The following is a 27,428-nucleotide window of genomic DNA, read 5'->3' on the forward strand; positions in this document are numbered from 1 at the left end:
TCACCCTAAATTGTTTATACTTGATTTTATATAAAAAAATAATGCATAAAAAGTTGCAACAAAATAAAAATGGCATTGAAATAAAGCTCAAACTTTATATGGTACTTAAGCACTATCTATGAAGGCTAACTTAAAATATTAATCTTGATGAAAAATCAAATATAACTGGTTACTTTACTGGAGGATGCTGTTAGGGAAAAAATGTTAAGAACTTAATACACTAAAAATGTACTGGGGATGATTCATTCCCTCATTTATCTATCATATGACATTTTTTATAAATAGACCTTTAAAACAAGAACACATATTTAAGTAATAAATAATTTTTAAAAAACTTATCAAAATTTGATGTCTTTCACAGTTATTTATTTTAATCTCTAAATTTATTTATCAAAACTTGTTACATAAATTGAATATATAGTTTTCTATATATTTCGGTATTAAGATTTTTCCCTATTTCTCAGCAAATCCCTATACATCCAAATTTTACAAAAAACATATATTTTATATAAATGTTACAAAGTTTTAAAAAATTCCTCTATTAATGGTGTATCAATGACTCTTTATAGCAAAAACAAAAACCAGTTTCAATAAAAAAGTGTGTGTCACATCCACTCGAATTATGCAAAAATCTCATTAAGAAGAAGAAGAAAAAAAAACCTCCTCGACAGTTCTATGTACGTACGCTGTTTAATTAATAAAACCGCTCCGAAAGAAAAACCCTGAAAAGTAGTTATATAAATAAAATCCCCATAAAGATCATTAAAAGCGTCGCTTTAAGGCAATATAAAGATCTGGAAACTGAAAAGGCACACGGCAAATGAAAACCTCACTTTGACATAAAAGCTAATTGCTACTTGAGGCGGTAAATGGCGAAATCCTGAGTGGCCGTCGTCGCACCAGGAAATGTCGCAGGCTTTCGGATTTTGAGGCCTCCCTTAATAATATTTTTATACATCGCCGAATTGTTAAGTAATCTTCAGATTTCTTTTATTAAGGATTTATATACTTTGATATGCTTTTGAGGTAATTATTGAGCAGTTATTAGTACTATAGTCGACTCAATAATCACGTTCACATAAGTAAAATTGAATTTCCTAACATTCATCAATATCTTGTTGCAGATGTAGATATAGTAGAGTATTTAGAATAGAGAGGCATGAATGTAAAAAAAAAATTCTATAAATCACATTCTTTAATATTTATCTCATTTGTTTTAGTTTGTTATTCACTGTGTATTGATTCAATGATGATGCTTAATTGCACGAAACATGCATTCTTTTAGAATATATTAATATTTATTTTTTTAGTAAATTCATGTTTGTATGGAGCATAAAAATCTTTTTAATATGTCTATATAGAAAAGCCAGGAAAAATTATATTTTCATAAGAGGTATGTTTTTAAATTGGAAATCTTAGAACTTCTTGTTTTAGTAAATATTGTATATTTAAGGGTCAATAGTTTTTTTTAAGAAATCACCTAAAAAATAAATGTTTGATAAGAATTTAAATTTTTTCTGTCATAAATCAATATTTTTTCTTATTTTGCGTAAAAAGTACGGATAAACTATAAAGAAAAATACAATTTTATTTATAATATGTTATAATTATGGATTGCTTTCTCTATAAACTGAAGAAATTAATATTTTTTCTAATAACAACTAACAAATAAAAATATTTAAAAAATCTAAAAAAATATTAATATTTTTTAAATAACGTTTTTCTAAAAGAAAATTAATTTCAATAAAAGGTTCAAAAATAGGGTATCAATAATATGTAGTTACATCATATTATCTATATTTTTTTGTATTTAGGTATTTAAGTTAAAAAAATTATTTTACTAGACATGTTTCTATTTTTTTATTATTTTATAATATATATATTTTTCTCTAACTTTATTTAGAAGGGTAGAGTAAAATACATTAGGCAGCCGGCTATTAATAATGTTACAAAAATAATTCTTGAAATTTTCAGATATCTTTGGAAGTAATTAAATTATTTTACTAATCATAACTAATACAAATCAAATTGTGCAACTTAGCCTAAGACGTTCTATGTAGTTATTTAATCCTATTGAAAGGACTAAATAATTTTATTGTAAAAAACTAATTATTAAATTATATTAAAAAAAATCAGGTAAAGAAATAATTAGAAAAAAAATAAACAAACCTATAAGATACCCAATATAAATACAAAAAAAAACTTACTTCTATAAATCACATTCTTTACATTTATCATATTTGCTATTTGATCTAAGGACGCTCTCAATTGCACGAAACATGAATGATTTTAATATATAATTAAAAAAAAAAAAATTTTTAGAAATTGGATGTTTTTATTGGGTTAAGAAACTTAGTTAAAAAAAAATAATAAGTTTCTCAACTGCCTGTCAACAGAAAATTTCCTACTTAAGGTATTTGCCTCCAAGAGGTGACTTTAGATTTGCCTGAACTACTCATTTTTTCTTTCTTACAGGCAGTCGAAGTCTAGTTTCTTTTGATCTGTTTTTTTTATACTTAAAACATCTACAAGAAAAGACTTTAATTTAAAATATGCCTGAAATCCAATTTTTTTATTTCTTACAGGCAATTCAAGTCTAATTTTTTCAAATCCTATTTTTTATGCCTACAATTGACCTAATTGACCTATTGATTTCAACTGCTTAGAAAAATATTATTCTGTCAAACATTTTTGCCTGGTAGGGATAACTTTAACTCTATAGACCTTAGACATCTCCAACAAAAAACATCAACTTAAGATTTATCTGAAATACTAATTTTTTATTTCTTACAGGCAGTTGAACTTATTTCTTCGAGTGTCGAATTTCTTACTTTTTATGCCTAAAATTGACCTAATGATTTGATTCTTTAGATATTTTAGATATATGCATTTTTCTTTTACATATTGTATGTACACCATCGAAATTATTAAACAATTTTATAAAAAAGTAATCTGATGGAACAAAAATTAAAAAAGAAAAATTGAAATGCAAAATACAAACTTGTCAATAAATTATATTATTTTTTTTAACATAAACATTTAAAAAAAAGAAACTATAAAGCATTTTTCTTCGAAAAATCTCGATAAAACAGAAACAAATTAATAAAGGGCTGCTCACGTCCAATTAAATTATGCACCAAATCCCCATAGCAGTAGCATTGGCCCATATCTCTTTTATTCGTTTGTTTGCCATCCCTTTTCCTCGTTATTTTATTAAGGTTTCTTTTTTAGGCCCTTTTGTGGCGTCGCCCTCAGGTGTAAGGCGTTGAATATTATCCGATTTCATATTTGATGGATTTGAAGCCTTACGTTCTATTGACTTAGGGCTTTAATTATAGATTGAACTGTTACCAGCACCTTCGCCAAATCATATACATGTTTATAGGCTAAGTAATGTGGCGACATCTCCGTTTTATGTTGTATAAATACACAGTTTATTGACCAGCTAATATGTATTACATTTCTTGGTTGCTCTAGTGAATAGTTGTTTGGGTAAAATACAGGTTTCTGTCAGGTTTGCTTTTTTAGCTTAAATTGATTTAAAGAATTATGATTATTAAGGATTGGGCAATAATATTTGATATAGGCAATCAGCATTTTTTAGCTAAAGGAATCTATAATTTTTTTAAATGTAATCAAACTATTAGATAATGTTAGTTTACTGTTTTTGAGCTAGATGGCTCTGTTGTGGCCTAATATCTTTTTAAATTAAAAATTTAGTATGTAAATTTATTTTTTTTTAATATTTTATCAATACTAAAAACCAATTGACTAAATTGCCAAAAACAGAAAGTCAAATTTATCAAAAAAAAATTTTAAAACACACTAGTTTAAAGTGAAACATACATTTTAGAACCTAAAGCTTAAACAATAGCTAAAGCTTAAAGAATTAAATTCAAGCAAATATAATATAAGTTATAAAATATTTTTTAAATTTTAAATAAAAGTTTAAGTTGCATAAATGGTCCTAATATTTTCTTGCAAATTTAAGTTTTTCATTAGATATCAATTTAATTATCAGCAGTATAAGGAAAAAATTAATAAAACACCAAATAATAGAATAAAATGAATATTATAAAGTTTTCAAAAATGTTAAAAATTAACGATTTTTTATTATCGTGATATTATCATCATTCACTATGAAAAATACATCAAAAATAGAATGTTTGAAGATAAAATTTATGTTTTTATAGCAAATTCCTAATTAACCCTATAATTAAATTAAATTAAAGTGAAATAGTAAAGTTTTGCAATGTATCTAAAAATGTGTTAATTTCGAATCATTCATTTTAAATGGAATTTTAAGATGTCTAACCAAATTGTCCATTGAATATGTGTACAAATTTTTAGGATTGTGCTTTGTTAATTTTTTGAGTTATGGGGATTTTTTCAAATTTAACGAAAAAAATAATGTTTTTTCCCAAATATATTTCTTTTCTTAAAATCTTGTACAAATTTTAAAAAAAGCTGACATAGGTATCCAATTAAATTGTCCATAGAATATGTGTACAAATTTTTAGGATTGTGCTTTGTTAATTTTTTGAGTTATGGGGATTTTTTCAAATTTAACGAAAAAAATAATGTTTTTTCCCAAAAATAATTTTTTTCTCAAAATCTTGTACAAATTTTAAAAAAAGCTGAAATAAGTGTACAATCAAATTATCCATAGAATATGTGTATACATTTTTAGGATAGTGCTTTGTTAATTTTTTGAGTTATGGGGATTTTTTCAAATTTAACGAAAAAAATAATGTTTTTTCCCAAAAACATTTTTTTTCTCAAAATCTTGTACAAATTTTAAAAAAAGCTGAAATAGGTGTCCAATTAAATTGTCCATAGAATATGTGTACAAATTTTTAGGATTGTGCTTTGTTAATTTTTTGAGTTATTAACTTTAATATTTCAAAAAATGTTTAAAAGTAAAATATTGAAATGCAGCTTAATTGAATTAATACATAAGTGAGCATTTAAATAGATAAACCAAATTGACCTATAAATCTGTTCTTTTCTAATTCTTCTACTTATTTTTTTACTGTGCGTTTTGCTTAAAAAAGAATGAAAAAAAAACATTCACAGGAGGTCTCATCTTTGAAGCAAAAAAAAAGTTTGATGGCGGTCTCTAAAAGACAAAACGTCGTATCATCTATTTTAAATTACCATTAATATTGTTGAATAAATGACTATAGAAAACTCTCATTTATTTTCGTAATTTGAGCTAAGAATAGTGGTAAGATCTCTGCATTAGTGTTGTTGAACCATGCAAAAGTTTTTCATTTCATTACTCACTATTCCAATATATTAGCTTTTTATGGCTTCTATTGATTTAATTGCCTCTTATTTAAATAACTTCTAAAAAGTGTATATATAAAAAAATTAAATAACTTAATATTTTTAGAGTAAAAAATTAGATATGAAAAAATGTGTAAAATTACTAGGACTGCCAAGTAGAAAAACAAGTATAGTTACTGTTAATTTAGTTCAAAGTCCTGGAATAAAACAAAAAAATTATTCCAAATGCCTGGAATAATAAAATGTTGCCTGATAAACCTGCAAATTACTTAAACTTATTCCAAAGATCTGAAATTTCTGGAATTTAAAAAAAATTACAAGATAGAAACTAAAATTCTGAAAATTAAAAGAATAGTTATTTTAAATGCCTGGTAAATTATCTTAAAGTCCTGGAATAAGACAAAAATTTATTCCAAATGCCTGGAATAATAAAATGTTGCCTGATAAACCTGGCAATTGTTAAAACTTATTTCAAAGATCTCAGAATTTCTGGAATTTAAAAAAGATTGACCAGATAGAAACTAAAATTCTGAAAATTAAAGGAATAGTTATTTTAAATGCCTGGTAAATTATCTCAAAGTCCTAGAATAAAACAAAAATTATTTCAAATGCCTGGAATAATAAAATGTTGCCTGATGAACCTGGCAATTGTTAAAATTTATTCCAAAAATCTCAGAATTTCTGGAATTTAAAAAAAATTTACAAGATAGAAACTAAAATTCTAAAAATTAAAAGAATAGTTATTTTAAATGCCTGGTAAATTATCTGAAAGTCCTGGAATAAGACAAAAATTTATTCCAAATGCCTGGAATAATAAAATGTTGCCTGATAAACCTGGCAATTGTTAAAATTTATTCCAAAGATCTCAGAATTTCTGGAATTTAAAAAAGATTGACCAGATAGAAACTCAAATTCTGAAAATTAAAAGAATAGTTATTTTAAATGCCTGTTAATTTACTTCAAAGTCTTTTATATATTTTATATATTAATATAAAAAAATTGAAAAACGATATTTTTAGAGTAAAAAATTAAATATAAAAAATGGGTAAAATTAATAGACTCCCGAGTAGAAAAACAGGAATATTTTCCCTCAATTTCCAGAAAAACAGGTAATTTTCTCAATTTCCACCGATTTTCATGAAAATTGGATTTGTGAATAGGGTATTTAATTTAGAAGAAAAAATTTATCTATAAAAAAATTAAAAAACTGAATATTTTCAGATTAAAGAATTAAATATGAAAAAATGTGTAAAATTAATAGGACTCCCAAGTGGAAAAACATGTATAATTCCCTTATTTTTTTACAGATTTTCATGAAAAATAAATTATTCGACAGGGTATTTAATTTAAAATAAAAAGTGTATCTACAAAAAAATTGAAAAACTAAATATTTTCAGAGTAAAAAATTAAATATGAAAAAATCTGTAAAATTAATAGGACTTCCAAGTAAAAAAACAGATATAATTTCCTTAATTTTTCACCAATTTTCATAAAATTTAGATTAGTGCACAGAGTATTTAATTTAAAACACAAAGTTTAAATATAAAAAAAATTAAAAAACTGAATAATTTTAGAGTGAAAAATTAAATATAAAAAAATGTGTAAAATGAATAGGACTCCCAAGTAGAAAAACAGGTATAATTCCCTTAATTTTTTACCGATTTTTATGGGAATTAAATAAGTGGACAGTGTATTTAATTTAGAACAAAAAAGGTATTAATAAAAAATTTGAAAAACTGGATATTTTTAGAGTAAAAAATTAAATATAAAAAAATGTGTAAAATGAATAGGACTCCCAAGTAGAAAAACAGGTATAATTCCCTTAATTTTTCACCGATTTTCACGAAATTTAAATCAGTGCATAGGGTATTTAATTTAAGATAAATAGTATATCTATAAAAAAATTTAAAAACTTAATATTTTCAGAGTAAAAAATTAAATATAAAAAAATGTGTAAAATGAATAGGACTCCCAAGTAGAAGATTTTTTCTAACTCCAAGCTAAAAAGAAGGTTCTTATTGATAAATCAATTAGGATTTGCTCTTATAACAAACATACATAACCCAAATTAGAGAACACTCCAAACACTAAAAAACCGGTATTTCCGGCCAAAGTAACGTAAAAAAAAACGCATGATACGATTATTTTTCCGACTAAAATACGGTGTTTGCTTTCCGAAATAACATAATGGCAGCTCCTCGGCACAGAGCGGGCGTTTCACGATAGATCCCCGCAATGAATAAGGGCCTTTATGCCAATTCACTGATTCCCTTCACACCAAATTGGATTATTTTTACACATGTCGATTTCGGGCTGTATAGTTTCAATAAGAAATAAACGATATACTTCGGTACCCACGGTTTCCGTTTCGCACAAAGCAATTTGTTTTTATTATTTGTGCAAATAAAAGTATCGAGAGGCGCTGCTTCTCTCCCCCTTTTTCTTTTATAATTCGAGTAGTTTTTCGTAAATATTTGACAGATGGATTATGGGACAACAATAAGGGACTTTGTTAGACCTTTAAGAGGTGAGTTTATTATTATATTGTCTGTCTTTTTTATTTTATAAAATAAATTTTATTTTTAATAATAATTTTATTAAATGTTTGATTTATTTGAATCTCACTCATTATATTGAGCAATCAAGTAATTGTTGAAACGGGCAGTCGGACTGAAATTGTCTTTCTCAAAACTCCTTCAACGAAGGAAAATATATTACTTGCTTGTAGAAAATTAAGTACCTAGGCTGTCTTTTAAACACTCCTTTTTGGATATAAGTGCTTTTTTTATTGGAGCCTAACTATTATTCAAATTAGGTATAAAGTTATTAAATCATTCACGTTTATTTTCGATATCAAAAGCATAAAAGACTTCGTAAAAAGGCGTAGCTAAAATATGGAATAGATTTTATACTGATACTGAGAAAAATCGTTGGCCGACTGAAAAAAAAGCACATAGAAGTAAGAGTCCAGAAACGTTATTCTCATAATTAATAAATCCAGGGAGTGTAAAAAATACCCTATTTTTATATTGTGAATTTTCTTTTTCTCATTATTTAATTATACAGAATTGCTCTAAATCCCTTGCTGCCTATCTTATATGGAAAAGAACAAACGAACAGCCGGGAGCTGTTTGACAGTCACACTGTGCTGTTGACGTTGGCCATAAGGCGAGGCATTTATTGGGGCCGGACAGTGCCTGTTTGATTTATTCTTCCCTTTCAATATTTTTGTAAAAGACACCCCTGGGCGAGTCATTGTGTTATTGTTACTACTGATTTGGAACAGGAAAGACTCTATATTGCTTTTTTTTTCTGGGAAAAGAATGTAATTTTACCGAGGATAAGCGAGTTTATTAGCGTCGAAGGTTATTAAAATGCAGTAGTAGGAAAATTACTTTTTAATTGCCTTTCTGTTTTTTTTTAGTGGTGTGTTTTATGATAAAGTGCATCATATCAAATTAAGTTATGCCAAAGCATTTTGGCTTCATGAAATAATTGTTGGCAAGCAGAGAAATTTTATGAAGAATTTTTTTGTTTAAAATAAACCCTCCGTTTATACTTAAAAACCAGCAACCACTCAAGATCACATAATTGAAATAAATTACATTTTATAATTTCAACTAGACGACGCTCTCTAGTCGTCTCTATGCCCCGAGATCCTATCCTTCCCCCCCGTAGATTTTATTAAAACCGAAACTAAGCACCTAAATTATCTTTTAATATCGCGGCGGCAGGTTCATAACTGTTGCCGAGAGCACTCGATTCTTAAACATTTTTAAAATTTTCCCTTATGCACCCCTCTGATGATGTTCGATCGTAGGGCACTGAGGGCCCTCCGAACCCTATACAGGCAGAAAATAGAAACAAAAGTGTTTTTGCCACTTAATTACGGGTAAAAAGTGGATTTTAAATAATCGTGGGGTTTAATTGTTTCTTTTTTATTATTTTAGCGAGTCCATGAAAGAGGAACGAAAGAATATTGGTGGGTTGGTCGAGTTTTATTTTTTTAATTAGTTTGTAAGTCATTAATAAATTATTTGGAAGTTGTTTACTATAATTATAGATAAATATAGATAAATAAGCCCATCGGAGACGATTTTTGTAGGTAGTATTTTAATTACTTGATATGGAATTGAGCACAAATTAAGAACGATACAAAATATATATAACAACACAAACTATAAAAATAAAATAGATGCAGATGTAGAGTGACAAAATAATATAAATTTAGAGGATATCTTATTTAGGTTTATTAATTTGTTTCTACTTTTTATTAACATATGAATTGTTTCTCTTTCTTAGCCCAATAACCATTTTCGCAATTACTATTTAATTATATACATATATAAGGAATTTAGCTTTTTAATTTTTTTTAATAAAGCTAGGCGAATATGTGGACTAATATTGAGCAAGAATCTTTAAGCTAATGATATTGTTTTCGGAAATAAACTGACTATATAGTGGGTAAAAGAAACAAAAATATATGTAAAAAACTGCTTTTTATTAAATTCTCATATCTTTTCTTTTTTTTTTTTTTAGTAGATTTAAAAAATGCTTTAATAATATTTTTTTTCATTTCTTTGTTGATTGTGGTTTATTCCAAAGAAAAATTGATTTTAGGAAAATTTGATTTCAGTTTTTGGAATTTAAAAAAATCGTCGGTTGCCTACACAGAGAACAAATAAAGAATTGTCCTTAAATAAATAAAAAAACAATTTCTTAAATATGAAAATTAATTAAATCCGAAGAAATATTTATTTACTTAAAAAATAATAATTTCTCGTGAAATTTTTGCATTAATTCATTTACACTGGTAAAAAAATTTTTTTAGCTCTTAATTAAAGAAAATTTATTAATTGTATGTACAAAACTTTAAAAAATATTAAAAACTATCTTATATATTTTAATTAATTTTTTTTGACATTTAAGATATATTTTAGCCTATATAACTTCAAGGTAATAATATTAATACAATAAAATCTTTCTTTATTTAGTAAAATCTGCTACATAAAAATAAAATACATAGTATGGCATTTATTATAATATTAAAAACTAATAAACTAAAATTAAAAACCAAAACTAAACCCAAAAATAAGGATAATATTATAATAATAGTGCTCATATAAGGTACGAGTATTGAGATATATACGATATATGAGCGGGAATATAACAAAAGGTAAGACAAACAAACATATACAATGTAAAAATAAAATCATACAAGCTAAACGTAAATATAAATATAAATGATAAATAAAACTTAAAATGATATAATACAGAATATAAAAGTTACTTCAAAGTGTTCCGAATATTCTATTACAGTAAAAAGCATACTATTATTAAGGATATGTTTAATAACTATTATTTAAGATCTAATGCCGTTTACGATATATTTTTTATAATACTGAGCTTTTGTAAGAAACATTATTTGTGAGTTTTGCTTAACAAATTGATTTTTTATTTGACAAATAAGTAAAAAAAAAGTCTTATGTTTTAAAACTTGCACAAGTTTTTTAAGTGATTTACAATTTTTTATTAATTTTCAATCCGTTTTTTAGCTTCTAAATAATAAACTAATAAATAAAAATATTCTTCTACTTTCTCTTTAAAAAAAAAAGTTTTTTTTTTGTTTTTGTTTTATTTGTTTTTGTTTTGTTGTGATGAATTTAAAAAAAAATATTTAAAAAAGTGTTTTTGACTGACTAGAAAAATAAATAAAATAAAAAGAATATTTATTTATTTTTAACTTTATTTCAAGTTTATTTGCTTTTGGTGGTATAGAGGCAGTTAAACTATTTTTTTGAAATTGTAATTTTTTTAATAAACTGCCTTAAACTCAAAAAAATGACAATTAAAAAAAATTAGTTTAACTGGACTAGATTGGGCGTGCAGAATATGAATCTCCTGGATTACTATTTATGGGGCCATCTGAAGGCTCTTATTTATAAAACTCCTGTTCTAGATGTGAATGACTTGAGGAATCGGATAATTGTCAATTGCAATATCATAAGGGATACTCCAGGTATTTTTGAGCATATCAGACACTCAATGACAAATCGTTTGCAGTCGTGTATTTTATCAGAAGGTGGGCATTTTGCTCATTTACTTTAAGATCGAAATTGTTTATCGAATTAATTGGTTTTTATTTCATGTTGTCGTCCATGGATAATTTTTAGAATGAGTTAAAGACACTTAAAATTTTTTTTCTCGAAAACAAAGCCAGACATGAAGATAAGATACAAAAAAGTTGTATTTTTAGTTGCTTAAATACAAAAATTAATAAAAAGCTGCAAAACAATTATTGGCCTTGTTTTTTCTCAACAATAAGCATGTGGTGCCCACTGACACGCCACTGGACCTAATAATTTTAATCTAGTTACAGCTAAATAAGCGCCTTATAACTTCAAATAACTGCACCAAATTTCAACCAAATCGGTTTAAGGATAGATATAGTATTTTTAAAATACCGTTATTTTTTTGAACCTTTATCGCATTGTATCTCAGAAACAAAGCAACTCCCGACATACGTTCATAGGAACTTTTTTTCATAAAACGACCTAACGATTCACCCTTTATAGTTTCGTACCATAGTTAGGAAACACTCTGTATAGTGTATATATAGGGAAAAACTGAACTATATAAAATAAATAATTAACAGATAATATAAGAAAATAAAAATAAAAATACTAAATGTAATTCCTTGTAAGAAAAGAATATTTATTACTTTTTTTATGAAAAAACCTAATTGCATGTGAAAATTTAAAAAAACCTACGAACGATTTTATTTAAATAAAATAGAGACTTTATTATGGGCTATTAAAAAGACGATAAATTAAAAAAAAAATAATTTAACTGCTTGTATATATATAAGAAAGATTAATTAAAGAATTACATAAAATATTCTAATGGCTTGTAAGGATTTTTTAATTTAAATATATTCTCATTAAATAAAGCTAGTTAGAACATTCGATTTTGCTGTTTTATATATAGGAAAAAATTAACTGAAGGAATAACTTAAAAGCAAATTATGCATGTAAAAAATACAAAACGAACACAACTATAACCGAAATGAGAGACAAGTAGAAGTTGTTAGATTATGTGTTCGCCTGGTAGTAATAAAAGTGGGTAGTATAAAAAATAAATAAAAGTCATAAAAAAATTAATTTTCAAAGAGGTTGTCATTGTTTTCCTATTTTTATAAAAGGTAAAAAACACGAAATCTACAGCATCACAAATACATTTAATAAAATTACGAGGGTTACATGCTTAACAACGTTCTTAGAAATGTGTCAAACTTCAAAGCGCCATATTCTGTAACAAATTCAGTGGATTTTGCCAAAAGCATTTTGTTGAGCAGAATGTTCACGTTCCAGATACAGCCCAGCTTATATCGCTGGACGTGAAAAAATTATTTCCAAGCATTCCACCCGCTGATTGTCTGGTCTTAGTCAAAGATCTTCTCAGGGGGAAACTTGATTCACGCTTGGTGGAAAATCTTGTTTTGCTCCTTTCTACTGTGTTAGATCAAAATTTTCTCCAATTTAACAACCGTTTTTTCAAACAAAAAGAAGGACTAGCGATGGGCTCTTGTTTATCGCCAAAAATCGCCACAAATTTGCATAATGCTGTCAACACTCTTTACTCTAAAATTGAGTTCACAATCGAACGGGAACAAAATAACACCTTACCATTCTTAGATTTATTACTTAAGAGGGAAAGAAATAAGATATCCTTTGAAATATTTCGTAAACAAGCAACAACAGATAATATTATACAATATAATTATTCAACATCACCGTACTCACATAAATTTGCTGCTTTCCATTCTTTATTTTACAGACTTTGTAACATCCCACTTTCTCGTGAAGCTTTTAAAAAAGAATTCCTTACCATTAAACAACTAGCAGTCAGTAACTTTTTCCCTCTTAAACCTATACATAAAATGTATTTTCAGCATGTGAACAAGTATAAATTATCATTTAATTTTATCAGACAATAAAAATAGAAAACTTGTTTAATTAATTAAACAAAAATTATATTAGCACTGCCCAACAAAAAATCCTGACAAAAATAAAACAATCCCTTAAAAAAATCGAAATAAATTTATTTAACAATTTTATTTGTTTATTTTGCAGTTTTTTTAATTTATTAAACTTTTGAATTCAGAAACTTTTAATTGTCAATAAAGTATCTATATTTAAAGAGACTATAGAAAAAATATGTTCTTTGAAAAATAGGAAATTAGTAATACACAATTGATTTTATTTCAACCAAACCTTAACATAAATAAAACAATCCTTTAAAAAAACCGAAACAAATTTATTTAACAATTTTACAATTAAAATTAAACAATTATGTTTATACAGGGCTATTTCTAGAACGAAACAAAACAACAAAGAAATTGCACTACAATTTTACATCACCGTATTAGTCTCTTAATAGTAATGAAACCATTAATTCGTCTGGTTTATTTTTTGTATTGGGTTAACCCCTTATTAACCAGACAATAAATGATATTTTTAACAATATTTACAGTAACTATAGTACAATGGCATACAAAGTATGTACAAGAATCAACAGTCCTTTCCTTATTACAATGGCAATTTACATTCAAAGTTATTCAATTACATCAGAGGGCGAGCAAATATTACACGTATTGACCCTGTTTTCTTAATAATTAAATTAAAATTAGACCTTTTTATACATGGAATACAACTATTTTAACGTTCATATGATTTTTTTGAATAAATACGCATTATTCTTATACAAGATTTGAAAATAACGCTAAAGGTGTAAGTTTTAAGCTCACAGGAACGTCCCATAAGTTTAAAACGGTTTTCAGACCGTTTTGAGGTCATTTCGGAATTAATTAAAAATGTTTAGATGCTCTACAGATTTTTATTTCATATTAGACTCGGGCGCGTATATATTGCATGATTACTCATAACTGTACTAAAGACAATAGTGTACATTTCTGGATACTTAAGATACGTGGGTGCGTACATATTGCATGGATTGGCATCTCGATGTATATTTTGTCGTAGCAAATGTTTATCGATCTATCATTCTGAGAATATTTATTAGCATCTAGGCTCAGAAGAGTATTCGGTGTATCTTGGGTATGCATATATTGCTTAATATGGTCCTTTTATTATATACTGGAGTAAATAGTACACAGTTATTTATTCATAAAGTCTTTAGAGTGAAATTGAGAGAAAGTGTCGCAGGTGTAGGACTTCAAATAAAACTAATTTTATTTCAGAAGAAATATCAACGTTTCGGGCTTTAATTAGGCCGTCTTCGGAGCTGGAAATAATACGTTACAGTTTATAATTAAATAAATAAAATAAAACAGGCTGTCTTATTTTCTTTATGACGGTCACGGAAACGGACGGGTAACGTTATAAAAAAAAATAAGAATACCTGTTTTATAGTGTTTTTTTATTTAATGCATCAATTTATTTAATTATAATTTACTGTAAGCTCTACCGTGTCATTTCCAATCCTAAAGATGGCCTAAATAAAGGCCGAAACTTCGGCATTTCTTCTGAAATAAAATCGATTTTATTTGAAGTCTTCTTAGAAACGTGGTCGAGCAAATATTGCATGAATTGGTAGCCTGTGGCAATCCATGCACATCGGTTTTTTAACAGTGTAAATTCATCAAGTCTACACCCGGATTTTCTTGAAAACGTGGGCAAGCACATATTGCATGGATTCGCACTCCGTTGTAGATTTTGCAAATTTTCTATAGTCTATCAATCTGAGAGAATTTGATAATAACTGGGCTCGCGACAGCATGTGGTGGATCTTGGGCACGCATATATTGCATGATATGGTCCTTTTTTTTAATACTGGACTAATTACTACCTTTACTAGGGTACTGTTTGGTCTTGAAATCAGAGAGAGATCTCAGAAGAATATTTAGTGAGCACGTATATATTGCATGATAAAAGGATCATCCTTTTACTAGATACTGGAATAATTAGTACAATTACTTATATTGATTTATCGGTCAAGACGAATAGTGTCAATTCTAACATTTTATTTAGGTGACAGTGTAAATTCCCCAAGCCTAGACCTCCGATCTTTTTCGAAAGGTGGGCGAGCACATATTGCATGAATTGCAATTCCGATGTATATTTTATCGAACATTTTTGTGGCCATCATCTTGAAAGAATTCATTAGCATCTTGCCTCGCCACAATATTTGGTGAATCTTGGACGCACACATATTGCATGATATGGTCCTTTTATTAGATAATGTAGTCATTAGTACAATTACTAATATTTACCGAGGACATTAGTGTAAATTCCTTGAGCATCGACCCGGAATCTTTTTGTAAACGTGGGCGACCACATTTTGCATGGATTGGCATTGCTCTACTAAAGCAAATTTGGAAAGGTCTTTTTTATAATCTAGCGGAGAGTCATTTAAATGGCTCTGGACCTTTTGAGATGACCTTTTATCAAATAAGTTACTAGTGAACCTCATACTTCAAATAATGTACATTTCTTTACAAGTTTTTATTATAATGCACTTAATAAATTGCACGTTAGTTCATTAAACACTAAATAAATTCAGTCAGATTTTATCAGTTCTATCACATCCTGACCGTCCTTCTAATTGCAAGGACTAGTGCTGTCTCGTCCAGAATCTCCGTTATCTTTATACTCCACTATGTTAGATGTAGCGGTGGCAACAGCGTTGCTACTAGAACTAGTCGCCAACGTGGCAATATCGCTAAACCAATGGTTCAACCGTTCCGGTAGAACCGGAAGTGGTTTTCATATAACGTGCGCGGGCATCGGGTCGTTCCGGAACTCGTCGTTTTTCATAATGACGCACACCGGCGGTCGTTTGATCGGTTCCGGGCTCGGGGATCTTCGCGTAAACGCCGGCGGGCACATATTGCACGGATTGGCGGTCCCGTTCATATTTTGACCGGGTAAATTGTTTAACGGCCAATTAATATTCGGCGGGTACAAGGGGTTATTGCTATATAAAAGGGCCAGTTCCGCTGCGAATTTGGATTCGTCCGGATGTCGGAAGGGATGATAGAGGTACGGGAGTGGAGGGAAGAGAGTTCTGGATAATTTTAGGTGATGATCCGAGTCCGGGTTTAGGATTGAGGAGATTGATGATGGCGTAGATATGGGGGGCATGAGGGTTCGTTGCATATGTTGGTTTTCGATTGAGGGTGCTAGCAGGGGTGACATCGTGAAGCCGAATTTCGGTTCTTTTTTCACTAAGGGTTTCGGTTTTCGGCGAGGTCGGTACTTGTAGTCTGGATGTTCTTTCATGTGGAGAGCCCTGGAATTACGAAAATTTATATTTTAAAGTAAAAATAAATATAGAATAATTTTAATTATGGATAGTTTAAAATATAAACTTTTCCTAAATATGCAGTGTGCCCAAATTAGACGCTCACCGTTATTACGAGATCAATTAAATACGAAAACTTTTACACATTTAGGTGACTAACAAAGTGCTTTTTAATTTTTTTTCAAATTCAATTTAGTTTCGTAGATATGCAAGAAAAATCGAAATTTCAGAAAATTTTTATTTTCTTTTTGGATCTATTTCAAAACCGTACCATTCACCTTTGCATTGAATTTTTATACAAGGTTCGCTTTGTTAATACAATATCTTTTAATATTAATATCATTGTAAATAAAACAAAAATTAATCCATACAATTTAAGGATAAATCTTTGCAACGTTGCATTGCTTTGTTTTTCTTTGTGTTAGGTGATTTAAATTAAAAACGCGTTCTAACATATTTTAAAAATATATACTGTCATTCATACTGCAGATTAATTACAAAAAAAAATTAAGTCAATAAAAAGTGTCGTATATATAAGCATAAAAAGAATTATAATTTATTCAAATTATTACGGACAGCCAAAAAATTAATTAAACACTTATGAGAACATGTAAAAACGCCTATAAACATATGTATATAATATAAATATATAGTATAAAAATTATAGACACACTTATAGAGCGCTTTTGGACACTTGGTAATAGTTCAATAGTGGATCATCAGTAGCATTAAGTGATGAATAGTACCGTATCAGTTAAATGTGAACTGTTCTTCGTACTATTGGAAATAATAAGGGGTTTTATAGTAGTAGTATAGTAGGAGTAGTTTTAGCTGGGCTTTATAGTACGCAACTGTCGGGGTTTTAAAAACATAGAAGCAATAAAAACATAATTTTTTAGCTTTGTACGTTCTAAACTTGAATAAGCTTCTGTTATATGAAGTATTCGATGGAAAAAATTCAACTAAAGATTTTTAGGTATCTATCCTTTTAAGGTGATGGTTTTTACCCTCTACAGAGCATTTTATATAATCTGCTTTTAACTCGATTCTCCGTGTAATCACTTGAATTCAGGAAAAACGAAACCTCAATTGTATTGTTGCATAGAATTCTGCATGGAGATATTGACTGTTCTAAATTGCTAGAAAAATTAAATTTTTGTATACCACGATTGAAGTCAAGGAATTCTTAAAGCTTTTACTGTACCAAGACAAATACGAATATACTCTTATATTCGCCACTGTATGTAATGTGTAATAACGTTAATAGAGTCTCACAATATTGTGATTTATTTGTATGCTTTGAAGTTGTAAAAGCGTTTTTGGAATAATCCAATTAACTTTGCTATTTGTATTGTTTACGTTTTTTTTTCTCTTTGAGATTTAGGTATAAGGGTATTTATTTTGTTTGGGGTTAATAGTTTGTGGTTGCTTATTTTCATATAGGAAAAATATAGTTTATACTATGATGAACAACTAAACCCTTACCCACTTTTTATGATATAATAAATAAATATATATTTTTTTATTTATATATATTTAATATTTCTTCTTTTATTTATTTTAAATATTTGCATTTTTGTTATCTTTTAACATTAAAATATTTAGTAGTTTAATTTTTTTTCTTTATACACGGAATATTCCACGTCTCTATATTCAAATGGCAAAAGTTCCCACAAGGATATTTTGGTCGACGATGATTCGCGCCCTCACTCCCTCCCTTCCCATTCCGACTCTCATCTCAATAAACAGAGATTTAAAATGATTCACTACAAAGCAGGTCGTCTGTTTTACAAAAGATAACAGCGCGCGCTTCTGAATGGGGCTTTATGCATCCCATTATGGCGACTTACCGAGAGGGATTAGACGGGGCATATTAATAAAGTCATAATGCCGCGTGTACGCGAGACCGATCCGAAACACTTTATATATTATTATGTGTGTGCCCTAAGGATTAAAACTGTAAACAAATCCGACCAGTGATTTATTATGGCACTCGGATAAATACACATATTTATGTAAAGAAATTAGTCACATTTTGGCGCCCGATGTGGGGTTTTGTTATTTAGTTAGGATGCAGACTACCTAGATTTTAAATTAAATAACTTTGGCAAGCGTTTTTATTGGACTAGAATAGCATAGGAGAAAACTAAAATTGATAGTGATTGCAAAAATGCAAAACGTCATAAAAAAAGAGCAGCAATGCAAATGCGTCATTTATTTTGAAATGCGTTTTATTTATTAAAAGACGTGAGTTTATTTTACCTGGTTTTTGTCAACCATCAAAAATGAGTGAAAAAGGCAGCAAAAAGTGATGGAAATGTTAAGAGTGGACATGTAGCTTTATATCTTGAGAGGTTTGTAATTAGTGCATATATTGAACTATTTATACCTGTCAAATTACAAAGGTGAGAGTTTTCACTGAGCAATGTTTTACCTTATGACGTTTCTATTTTTTTAATCATTATCAGTAGAACGAAATAATTATTTAAATGCGCATCCTTCCGTACTTAAAAGTGTAGTTATTTAATACCTTGGTACGTAAAACAACGTTAGTAGTTAAGTGGGTCCGTGGCACTATTATATTGCAACCTTTGTAGACTGTGTAATTGGCCATTACATCAATATATTGTTTTTGAAGGGTTCTTGGAGTGTGCGAGCACTATCCCATCAACATGATTTATAATGCTGGACATCAGGTTTTGTTCTACCTGGATTGGAGAACAATTTTTTAACTAGGTCTACTGATGTCTATAATTTGAAGGATGTTACTTTTATTAATAGTTTTATGGTATTGTGTATAGGTGGTATAAACCTGAAATGGCCTTGTGTAAATTTATTTTATTTTCATTTAACATTCACAATAAAAAAAAATTCTGCTCACATGTCCTTTTTACTTTTTAAACATGTAGTATCGTATCAATGATCTCGAATCCTGACGTAAGCAATGTTATTACTATGAAATTATCGCTCTTGTCTCAGAGTTCATAAATACGTAAGAAAAGTACAATTTCACAATAATCCAGAATGTTTCCGAGCGGTGAGCTGCGGTAGAAAGTGAAAAAGTAAACTTTTTACCCCCTTTTGGGCATATAAACCGATCTGAGTCCCATGAATCTTTGACGATCGCTATGAAATTATCTCTCCCATCTGTAATGTTCATAAATACGTGAGAAGAGTACCATTTCATAATGATCCAGAATGTTCTCGAGAGGTGAGATGCGGTAGAAAGTCAAGAAGTGGACTTTTTACCCCCTTTTGTATACATAAACCGATCAGAGTTCCCATGAATCTTTGACGATCGCTCTGAAAATATCTCTCCCGTCTGTAGAATTTATGAATATGTAAGAAGAGTACAATTTCATAATGATCCAGAATGTTCTCGAGAGGTGAGATGCGGTAGAAAGTGAAAAAATGTAGTTTTTACCCCCTTTTGGGCATATAAACCGATCTGAGTCCCATGAATCTTTGACGATCGCTATTAAATTATCTCTCCCATCTGTAATGTTCATAAATACGTAAGAAAGGTACAATTTCATAATGATCCAAAATGTTCTCGAGAGGTGAGATGCGGTAGAAAGGGAAATAGTGGACTTTTTACCCTCTTTTGAAAATTATACCTTTTTCCGTGATTTTGAGAAAATGCTTAAAAAATATTATTTTTTTAAGCAATGTTTTTGAAAATTTTTTAAAAAAATATTTTGATTATTTCCAGGCAGTTGAATGAATTCAATCATTTCTCAGTGCAAAAAAACAGAATTAAGCTTACTATTACTATTAAAAAATTCGAGGGCCTATAAATGGAAAACTTAAGATAAAACAATTATCACAGCAGTGATTTCACCTAAGTGAGTCAACAATTTATGCATAGGCTTTCCATTTCGTTTATAATTTGTGAATTATTCAGAGAGATTTTTACATCGCTTGAAAAAAATTATAATTCTTCTAGCAGAAAAGCTTTTTAGCATTAGAGTAAAGTTATTCAATAATTTACAGTATAGTCCAGGCTCTTTTGTAAGAAAAGTCTAAATAATTTCTCTGTTCCTATCAGAATTTTAATGGTTTTCTTGATCGCAGTTAAAAAAGATTTCAAGTAATCCCATTTATTAATAGCCACACATTTTTAAAGCTTTGGAGTAATCATATTAATGATTTACAACTGCAAAAGTGATGTTATATAGCCCAGGCTCTTCTGTTAGAAAAATCTAAATAATTCTGGTTTATCTACCAGGATTTTACTGATTTTCTTAACGGCAGTTAAAAATGATTTTAAACATTTCCAATTATCAAGAATCACACATTTTTGTAGCTTAAGATTAAAGTTATTAACTAATTTACCGATCCAGAAATAATGTCATATAGCCCAGGCTCTTCTGTTAAAAAAATCTAAATAATTTTGGTTTTTCTAGCAGGATTTTACTGATTTTCTTAATGGCAGTTAAAAAAGATTTTAAACATTCCCAATTATCAAGAATCACACATTTTTGAAGCTTTGGATTAAGGTTTTTAGCTAATTTACAGATGCAGAAGTGATATTATATAGCCCAGGCTCTTCTGTTAGAAAAATCTAAATAATTCATCTTGTTCTAGCAGCATTTTGATAACTGCTTTAATCACAGTTTAGAAAGGCCGCAAGAAATCTCAATTATCAAAAATCACGTCTTTTATTAGCATTGGAGTGAAGTTATTCACTAATTTACAAAAAGAAGAGTGATGTTATATAGTCCAGGCTCTCCTGTAAGAAATCTAAACAATTCCTCTTTTTCTCCAGAATTTCAATGATTTGCTTAAGCGCAGTTAAAAAATCTTTTTTAAAAATCACACTTCTTTACAAATGCAAGAGTGATGTTATATTATAGTCCAGGCTCTTCTGTACAAAAAATTTAAATAACTTATTTTTTTTAGAAGCATTTTAATAATTGCTTTAATCAGAGTTTAAAAAGAGCTCAATTAATCTTAATTATCAAGAATCACGTCTTTTATTAGCACTTAAGTGAAGTTATTGGCTAATTTATTCCAGGCTTTTTTGTAAGAAAAATCTAATTAATTCCTGTTTTTCTAGCAGGATTTTAATGATTTTCGAAATAACAGTTAAAAAATATTTTAAGCATTCTCAATTATCAAGAATTACACTTATCTAAAGGTTTGGAATAAATTTATTAACTAATTTACAGATGCAGAAGTCATGTTATATAGCCCAGGCTCTTCTGTTAGAAAAATCTAAATAATTCATCTTGTTCTAGCAGCATTTTAATAACTGCTTTAATCACAGTTTAGAAAGACCGCAAGAAATCTTAATTATCAAAAATCACGTCTTTTATTATCATTGGAGTAAAGTTATTCACTAATTTACAAAAAGAAGTGTGATGTTGACTAGTCCAAGCTCTCCTGTAAGAAAAATATAAATATTTTCTCTTTTTCTACTAAGACTTTAATGATTTCCTTGATCGTAGTTAAAAAAGATTTTAAGGGATCCCAGTTATTAATAATCTGTACAAAAAATCTAAATAACTCATTTTTTTATTAGCATTTTAGTGATTGCTTTAATTAGAGTTTACAAAGAGCTCAATTAATCTTAATTATGAAGAATCACGTCTTTTATATGCACTAAAGTGAAGTTATTGACTAATTTAGTCCAGGCTTTCCTGTAAGAAAAATCTAATTAATTCCTGTTTTTCTGCCAGTATTTTAATGATTTCCTTGATCACAGTTTAAACGGATTTCAAGCAACCCTTATTACCATAAATCACATTTCTTTGAACCTTTGAAGCTCTCCTGTATGAAAATCTAAATATTTTAGTATTTTAATAATTTCTTTGATGCATAAATGCCTACAAGGAATTTTAATTGTCAAGAATCATACATATTAAAAAATTTAAAGGAATAAAAAAAGAAACACATGAAGGAATTATGTAATTAATTTTTAAAATAAAAACAGCTAGCTAAGAAAAATGAAAAAAGTACCTAGGTAGTGACAAAGAGAAAAAAATACATAAAAATAGATATATTTAATAAACATTAAATTAAAATTGTAATAAGACAATAAATGTTGACGCACTCCTTTTCGAAATTAATACCTGTAGCGACATCTAAAAGTCAAGTCTTTAGCTGAACTAAGATCACTGGATCTAAAAAGGTAAACCACTTAAACAAATAATCTAACTTAAAGCAATATAAACTAGAAAACCCTTTCTATTCTCGTAGAATTCTGGTTATTCCAGACTTGTTATTGAATATACTATATTTTAGTAAATACTCAAAATTCTTACTAAGAATAAGACATTCTTACTAAGAGGTAAAGCAATATAAACTAGAAAACCCTTTCTATTCTTGTAGAATTATTAGTTATTGAATATACTATATTTTAGTAAATACTCAAAATTCTTACAAAGAATAAGACGCTCTCAATTAAAATTAAACGCAAACACTGTGACAATAATCGTCGGCGTCGTCTACGTAAAGTTATTTTACAGGGAATAGCGGCAAGGGTGCACAATACCCTATCTGGAGCAACATATTCATCTGGCGACAAAAGATAATGCCTCCATTGTGAGGACACATTGAGAACCTCCTGTGATCCTATTCACTGTGAGAGATTGTCTAACTGGGAGGCTCTGTCTCGGATTCTACCCGGAACAATGCTGCTTTTACACTCCACTTCCTTTTGTCTCACTCTCTCTCGCGCTCCTTTAGATCTGTGTTTTTTTTTAACTAGTTTGGCTTAATCAACGAATGGTGACGACTAAAAAGAATTTTGTTCTTGGATTTTTACTTAGAGGTACTTTATTATTTTACTGCTCAAAGTTATCAAAAATGGCGTCTCACCGAGTTATCATTAAGGAAACAAGTAACAATTGTTAAAGGCCCAACTAAAATAATACCTTTGCTTGTTAAGTTGGAGGTGATAAAGTGGGTTGTTTGTTTATTTACAAAAAGAAACCTGCGCAAATACCGATTCGTAAAGGTATCCTACTGATAAACCGTCCGGCTGTTTGTTTTTGAACAAAATCATCGTTGATGTGCCTTATTTCTCGCTTTTCAGATTAAGTACACCTTTTGTTGACCTAAGATAATGTGCTCTTTATGTTGATATAATATACTAATTCTCCGGTTTATCATTCTGCAAATAGTTCACTTATGGGAATGAAATTACACGCGGTAGGTTTATTTTTATCTAAATTCGGTTTGTTTTTTTTATATTTAAAGAAAATTTGGATTTTTTTTTAGGTTGATATGCATCAATTTGTAAAAAGAATTTTTTTTGAATAGGCTCTCGAGAATCAATTGTTCATAACAATAAACAATATCAGCGTCATGAGTGGTTCATTGTTTATGAAAAAAGTTAATTTGTACACCTACTTGATTGTGCAATAAGATATAATAGAAAAATCATGATTTCGTATGGTGCTTAATATAGAATTCCTAATCGGAAAAATAAATTATTGATTCTCATTAATAATGATTTAATCAGTAATTGATACAGGGTGTGCCACTTAGGACCTTTTTATTTTTTAAATTTCAATGATTTTTGTAATAACTCATATACTTTATTTATGTTTAATTAGAATTCTGTTGCGTATATTTTATAATATCTTAAAATTGAGGAATATTCCATTTCTTAAGCAAATTTTTGAGATACCCTGTATAATTAAATAATTTTTTTTTGTGAATTTTCTATAGGACCTAAATTTATTTTTGTCTTATAAGTAGTAATACCCCTTAAATGTTTTTCAAGAGATTTTGGTTAAAGATCTAAGTCGTATCTAATGATATAGCATTATTCTTTATTATGCTAATTATTTTTTAAAAATTACTGATTTTTTTAGATTATTAAGAATACTGATTTTATATTTTTAGACTTTTTTTACTTTTTGTTTAGAATAATGTGAGTTGCATTAAAAAATTATTTTTTTAAAATGGAAAAATCGAATTCTCATTTATTTCTCCTAGTCTAAAAATTAGAAGAGGATGAGAATAAAATGATATTTTTCGGGTATAATTAGGCACATTTCGGAAGAAAAACACTATTTCCAGACGATTCAAACACTATTTAGAAAGGTAAACGATGATATAGAAAATAGGTGGAAAAATCGAATTCTTATTTATATATCCCTATCCCAGTCTAAGAATTAGAAAAGGATAGGAATAAAATAATATTTTTTGGGTATAATTATGTACATTACGAAAGAAAAACACTATTTCCAGGTGATCTAAACACTATTTAAAAAATGAAACGATGATATAGAAAAAGGCGGAAAAATCGAATTTTCAGTTATATATCCCTATCCCAGTCTACAAATCAGAAAAGGATGAGAATAAAATAATATTTTTCGGGTATAACTAGACATATTACGGGAGAAAAACACTATTTCCAGGCGATCCAAATACTGTTTAGAAAATGCAACGATAATATAGAAAAAGGTGGAAAAATGGAATTCTCATTTATAAGTCCCTATCCCAGTCTAAAAATTACAAAAGGATAAGAACAAAATAATTTTTTTCGGGTATAATTAGACACATTACAGAAAAAAATACTATTTCCAGACGATTCAAACACTATTTAGAAAATCAAACAATAATATAGAAAAAGGTCAAAAAATCGAATTTTTATTTATATATCCCTGTCCCAGTCTAAAAATTAGAAAAGGATAACAATAAAATAACGTTTTTCGGGTAAAATTGGTCACATTACAAAAAAAACACTATTTCCAGGTGATCCAAATACTATTTAGAAAATGAAACGATGATAAAAGGCGGAAAAATCGAATTTTCATTTATACACTCGCCGGCACAAAATTCCGCCACCCTGAAATATTGGCCAAGTTTGATGTTTTATAAATTTCTTATTTTTTATCAGATTCTCACGATTTTGCCATCAGTTTGTTTTTTGCCACAGCAACAGTTTGTTTTACTCCTGTATAATATAGCCTAATCGAAAAATGCTACTTTACAAAATGATTTTTAAAAAATCACAACAAATGTATCTAAAAACTGATGGTGAAATCGTGAGAATCTGATAAAAAATAAAAAATTTATAAAACATCAAAGTTGGCCAATATTTCAGGGTGGCGGAATTTTGTGCCGGCGAGTATATATCCCTATCCCAGTCTACAAGTTAGAAAAGGACGAGAATAAAATAATATTTTTCGGGTATAATTAGACACATTACGGAAGAAAAACACTATTTTCAGGTGATCCAAACACTATTTAGAAAATGAAACGATGATATACAAAATAGGTGGAAAAAGCGAATTCTCATCCCTATTTCAGTCTAAAAATTAGATAAGAAGGGAAATAAAATTATATTTACTCTTACGATATCAAGTTAAAAGCATACCAAAAATAATAAAAAAGAAAAATAAAAAAAAAATTTGCGTTAAAAATTTTAACAAAAATTTAAATATTTTGATTACGATTAAATTTGAAAATCTTCTGACTTGAATATTTATGTAAATTAAAGAGGCTATAAAAAATTAAAATAGTATTAAACATTACAATTAAATGTAACATAAAAAAAAACTTTGAATAATATTAAAAAGTAAAATAATTTCCTTCGTACCCGTACTTTAATTTAGCATTTAATTATTAAGTTAAAAAATATTTGATTTCGGAATTCGTGTATATTGAGAAGGCATGAAACAAACAAAAAGTTACTATTGTGCTTCCAATTTTAAATACTAGTATTAAAAAAAATATTTAAAAAACTTTACAAACCAAAAAATAAAATAATAATATATTATGTATATTTAATTAAGCATTTAATTATTAGGGTAAAAAATATTTGATTTCTGAATTCATGTATATTGAAAAGGCATGAACAAAACAAACAGTTAAAATCATAATAAAAGTTACTAAACCAAGAATGATTATTAAAATAAAAAAACAGCAACTATCTTAATTATTATTTTACTATTGTGCTTACAATATTAAAACAATACAAATTTTTTTATTAAAACAATACAAATTTACAATACAAAAACAATTAAAAAAACTTTACAAACAAAAAATAAAATAATACTCATTTTTTAATGTTATTTTTTCCTCTTTACACTTTGAACATTCGCTGCCAAATAATCGAGTAATATAATAGAAAGATTCTTACCTCAATCTCTTTGCCTCATCGATAAACGGTCGTTTCTCTCCCTCACTCAGCAACTTCCACTCGGCACCCAACCGTTTGCTGATCTCCGAGTTGTGCATCTTCGGGTTCTCCTGGGCCATCTTCCGTCGCTGACCACGCGACCACACCATAAAAGCGTTCATCGGTCGCTTGATGTGCTCTTGGTTCGATTGCTGGTGCAAACCTACCGGCTTCGGAGACGACATTATTTAACCCCAAAAATCAGTTGATGATGATTTTTCTTTTTTTAATCAATTTCACAGCACTGATCACTTATGTTATAATATTACGAAAGACATTTTATGCATTTAAAAAAAAATAATGAAAATTATATATTTTATTTATCGCCGTGTGTTATCTCGGTTCAAGCTGATAATGTACTGAAGTTGTCGCACGCTGACTTTCGAAAACACACGATTTTCCCCCGGCGCTTTTTCGAGGGCGAGAGGGGGATGTTCCCCCCTTGTTTCCGACCAATGGGGATGCAGAAACACGCGACTCCGAAATAATCCGGGATTTATTAGTTGCGGTTTTACATAATGTTGTGTTTTGTAGTTGGACACGATTTGACGCGGTAAATTTGCCGCACGGGGATGTTTTCTGATAATGATGATGACGGTGTTGACCTCTTTTTATTTATTAGTGCTTTTTTTCTCTTGCTCATAAGTGGGAATGAGAGAAAAGATGGCGGGTTCTTAGG

At 28.4% G+C, this 27,428-nt stretch overlaps 1 protein-coding gene across 1 annotated transcript; it reads right to left on the reverse strand.

Annotated features, from left to right (window-relative positions):
- Window positions 1–14,397: 14,397 nt before the first annotated feature.
- Window positions 14,398–27,218, reverse strand: LOC126743947 (transcription factor Sox-14-like). The gene is made up of 2 exons (XM_050451231.1): window positions 26,711–27,218; window positions 14,398–16,599 (listed from the first exon to the last, which is right to left on the reverse strand). The coding sequence occupies exons 1-2, from the start codon at window positions 26,932–26,934 to the stop codon at window positions 16,074–16,076; spliced, it is 750 nt and encodes a 249-aa protein (XP_050307188.1). The 5' UTR covers window positions 26,935–27,218; the 3' UTR covers window positions 14,398–16,073.
- Window positions 27,219–27,428: the final 210 nt, after the last annotated feature.

The sequence above is a fragment of the Anthonomus grandis genome, chromosome 13 (assembly GCF_022605725.1).
Source record: "Anthonomus grandis grandis chromosome 13, icAntGran1.3, whole genome shotgun sequence".
Lineage (NCBI taxonomy): Eukaryota > Metazoa > Arthropoda > Insecta > Coleoptera > Curculionidae > Anthonomus > Anthonomus grandis.